The 4,540-nt window shown below is 40.0% G+C and overlaps 1 protein-coding gene across 2 annotated transcripts in view; it reads left to right on the top strand.

Moving 5' to 3' along the window:
• LOC103609101 (myelin transcription factor 1-like protein) overlaps positions 1-3,836 on the top strand; it is a 62,517-nt gene extending 58,681 nt beyond the window's left edge. Inside the window, exons 7-8 of one of the 2 annotated variants that reach the window (XM_008593466.1) lie at positions 413-556; positions 1,710-3,836. In XM_008593466.1, coding sequence (XP_008591688.1) covers positions 413-556; positions 1,710-1,736 — 171 coding nt within the window. In that variant the 3' untranslated portion in view covers positions 1,737-3,836. Of the gene's footprint in view, positions 1-412; positions 557-838; positions 1,379-1,709 lie in introns of those variants that run through there. The other variant, XM_008593465.1, reaches the window with a different exon arrangement.
• The last annotated feature ends 704 nt before the right edge of the window (positions 3,837-4,540 follow it).

Genomic DNA, 4,540 nt, shown 5'->3' on the forward strand with positions numbered 1-4,540 from the left:
GCGGGAGCCCCGCCGCGCTTCCCAAGCGGCGCACTGTAGCAGTGCACCACCGGGCCGGCCCAGTCCATCACTTCTTAACTCCAGTCCCCTCCAGGCCTCTGGTGACCGTTGTTCTACTCTACTTCTGTGGGAACCACATTTTTTTCTTTTTCTTTTCTTTTATTTATTTACTTTTTTAGATTCCTCATATGAGTGAGATCATGCAGTATTTGTCTTTCTGTGCCTGGCCTACTTAACACCATGGCCTCCCATTCCACCCCTGTCAGTTACCAAATTTTCAATTTGATTTTCAATCAAAGCATAAAAATCAGACTCTTCAAAGGACCAGCTTTCAGCTGCGCAGGCTTTTGATCTAAGCACCAAGGTCCTGGACTGTTGTGTTACATGTCATTTCGAATTTGCTCTCCATCAGATCACCACGATGGAGAGCAACCTGAAGACCATCGAGGAGGAGAACAAAGTGATCGAGCAGCAGAACGAGTCTCTTCTGCACGAGCTGGCCAACCTGAGCCAGTCCCTGATCCACAGCCTGGCCAACATCCAGCTGCCACACATGGTAAGTGACTGACGGAGCAAGACAGGAGTTTGGAGGTCTCCACAGCTCACCACAGCCTAGATGTCTCTTTTATTATTATTTCCATGGTTTCCACCCCAAAACCATAACGTTAACTACTAGACACCTTGGTGGGGCTGATCCCATAAAATTAAGTGTGCTCAGAATAGGCTTTTAAATATTATAGAAACAGTGGCCCTATGCTATTATACTATTTTATGCTTTTGTGAATATACTATTAAGAAAATAAAAGTTGTATATGAACTACTATTTAATATCTCGTAGGATCCAATCAATGAACAAAATTTTGATGCTTACGTGACTACTTTGACGGAAATGTATACAAATCAAGACCGTTATCAGAGTCCAGAAAATAAAGCCCTACTGGAAAATATAAAGCAGGCTGTGAGAGGAATTCAGGTCTGAACAGCTGCTCTAGTGATGAAACTCTTGCTTAAAAAAGGATGCCTCTTGTTTCTTGCTGCTGTAATTTACCAGAAAGTGTTATCTATTTATTTCTGTTTGGAACAGTGTTATGCTTACAAGACTTCATAATGATTTTATGTCTTGCTTTGAAGATAGCACCTGCAGAATAGTTTTTGAATACATTCACATTTTGTACGTTTTCATATAAGCTGACATAGTGTGTTATGCCATGTAATGTTTATAGCTGCTAATGTATGCACATTTGGGGGTATATATATTTCTGAAGAGGTAAGCCGATCAAAATAGAGTGTACATTCTTTTTAATGCTTAAGTAATTAAATGTTTTAGTATTTTGAACTGAAATGGACAAAAATTAAAAAAAAAAAAACAACTTTGAATGATCATGTTGTGGCCTCGCAGCCACTTTTGAGACTTTATCGATCAAAATAGAGTGTACATTCTTTTTAATGCTTAAGTAATTAAATGTTTTAGTATTTTGAACTGAAATGGACAAAAATTAAAAAAAAAAAAACAACTTTGAATGATCATGTTGTGGCCTCGCAGCCACTTTTGAGACTTTATCATTCTGCCTCATGTTGGAGGACTTTATGGAATTTAAGAAATACATTTTGTGTGCATATTGTTTCATAGCAAGAATTGGTTGCAAAAATGCTTTATTTTTGAACAATGCTTGGAAATATTATGTGATTTTTTTGTTTGTTTGTTTTAGGAGGATGGTGTATGGTGGGGGCAATAAATCAGGTTTTTTGCATTCCAAGGAAATGGCATATGGATTAACTGTAAGAAATGAAATAAGTAATTTATTGTAAGACAACATCAAGCCATGGAAACTTGGCAGAAGATTCAAAGCAGCTTAAACAGCACTTTTAAATTAACTCCTAAACATTACATGGTGTGACTATGGAGCTTATCAGAGGTGGACAACACGAAGATTTCCTTTTCCATTTTCAATAAACTTTGGAACAACCTTCTCTTATCTCCTCTAAAGTTTCATGCCCCTCTGAACTGTCTGTTATTGCTATGTAGTTTATCTAACAGAATTTGTGTGTTTTCGATTTAAGCTAAAAGATCATTTAAGAGCATTTATTTCCCCTTTTTACTTTTAAAATCATTATGGATAATTATTGTTATTACTCTTATTATTTCACAATTGAAGGAAAAAGCAAATGATTTGTGAGTATTCTGGTTACTGGACTGAATTTTCTGCTGGATCGGGTGGGAAAGCAGCTCAGTAAAGTTTCCCTCCCCGCCCCCCACCCAGACTTGACTTTGAGTAGCGTTTGGTCCACTCAGAGTACTCTTACAGCGACGTTCATGGCCCACCCTTCGCTGGAGAGCGGCTGAGCCCTCGGCCTGCGCTCGGCCGTGGGGTAGCCTTCTTTGATTTGTCGTGACCTAGTCTAAGAATGAACGCAATCAGACTTTAAAAGTAACTAAATATATTTCAGCACTTTTTTGCTTTAAACTAGATCATCGTAGACTTGTTTATACCTTCAAGATCTGATGTTTTATCCAGACGACTGCACTATATGTATGCATAAGACCACTTTCGATTGCTGCGTTTCCCCTGCTGAGTAGTCCTTGGACGATGTGTTGTGTTTTCTGACGTTGACTTGATTTACGCTTAAGAGCATCTCTTCCTTCCATGTCTTGATGTTATGCAGGAAGTACAAAAGTACTTTAAAATTTTGTTATGAAATAAAAAAAAAAAGATGGGTTTTGTAAAAATAAAAAAAAATATTTTTAGCAGAACAGGACTTACAGGGTCATTGTCCCCACAATGTGCCAGTCGACTATTTGCACTTACCGTGTGCTACACACCCGTACGGAGGTGTGCATTCCTTGTGTCAGCAGCCTGTGACACTGAACCCGGAGGAATTACAGAGGAAGCCTCGCGGCTGACCCAATAATGTTGCTAAGGGAGACTACAGGGATCTCACAACAAATATTCTGATACAATACTCAACCTCGGTATATATATATATGTATAAATATATGTATATCCCAGCGGCACTTTATATTGCTCACTGTACAAAAGCTGACAGTTTTCCACAAGGACTTTAATAACTAGCTGGGAAAAGATTATGTAATTACTTTGGGGCTCTGTAGGACCTTCTCTGTACAGCGCCCTCTTTCTGTTGTGCTATTAGTTGTAGCTGCCATGCTCAGAATTGCCTTTTTGAGAGCTGAAGCAAGGTGCTTGCTGTCACCTGACGCCATATACATGGTCCAGGGCCCAAGCCTCTCTTAGGGCCGCCATTGTTCATAACGGCATATGCATTTCCCCACCGCGTCGTGTCTGCAGCTTCTTTCCCAATATAGTAATGCTTTTAGTAGAGTAATAGGTAGTATCAGTTTTGGATTCTTATTGTTATCACCTATGTACAATGGAAAGGGATTTTAAGCACAAATCTGCTGCTCATCTAACGTTGGTACATAATATCAAATCAAAAGTTATCTGTGACTATTATATAGGGATCACAAAGTGTCACATATGAGAATGCTGACCTTTCATATGGAATTATTGTGAGTCATCAGAGTTTATTTATTATAACTTATTGTTCATATTCATTTCTAAGTTAATTTAAGTAATCATTTACTAAGACAGAATTTTGTATAAACTATTTATTGTGCTCTCTGTGGAACTGAAGTTTAATTTATTTTTGTACTACACGGCATGGGTTTGTCGACACTTTAATTTTGCTATAAATGTGTGGAATCACAAGTTGCTGTGATACTTCATTTTTAAATTGTGAACTTTGTACAAATTTTGTCATGCTGGATGTTAACACATCTTACTCTAAATAAAAAGGTGTTGCCACATTTGTAGCACGAAGGGTCTCTAACCTGGGTCTGCGTCTTCACTTGAGTCTGGGAAATGCCATCTGGGGTCCCGCAGGGTCCACTCAGAGCATTCTCACCCCAAACTGACCTGCTTTTGTTTTAATATTTTTCAAGGTTTAGTTGTCCACTCTGAGGTGTATAAGAGCAAAGGATTTTTTTTAAAACTATATCAGTGCTTGGTGTCCTGCCCTGTCCACTTTTGCCACATTTGTGGCTGCCCTGTTCCCGCTCCTCCCCAGCTGAGCAAACCTGGAAGTGAGAATGACCTTCTCCTCGCTGACCAGCCAGACCTCTCCTGGGGACACAGATGTGCCCCATCCAGCCACAACACAACCCTCACACCTCGATAGGACATGAACCTGAACCCAATGTTCCCACCACAGATCGTGTTCCTCGTCTGGAATCTGACCGAGGATCACACACTGCTCTCAGTGAGCCGGTCCCTGTCCCTTCTACCTCCAATTCTTGGACAGTTCCTCAGCTTTCCTGTGTCCGCAGAACATGGACCATTTTCTAGTATCCAGGGCAGTTGTTTTGCAAAATGTCCCTAACCTGGCTTTTATGATTTCCACCTCCTGTTAGAGTCAGTTTAAATGGGAGATGCATCCTTCTCTGAGTACCACATCAGGGTTGCGTGATGTCAGATGACCAGCTACTGTGACCTGGTGTTTAAATTAATGTACTGTTGCTTCTGCA

The sequence above is a fragment of the Galeopterus variegatus genome, unplaced genomic scaffold (assembly GCF_000696425.1).
Source record: "Galeopterus variegatus unplaced genomic scaffold, G_variegatus-3.0.2 Scaffold9195, whole genome shotgun sequence".
Lineage (NCBI taxonomy): Eukaryota > Metazoa > Chordata > Mammalia > Dermoptera > Cynocephalidae > Galeopterus > Galeopterus variegatus.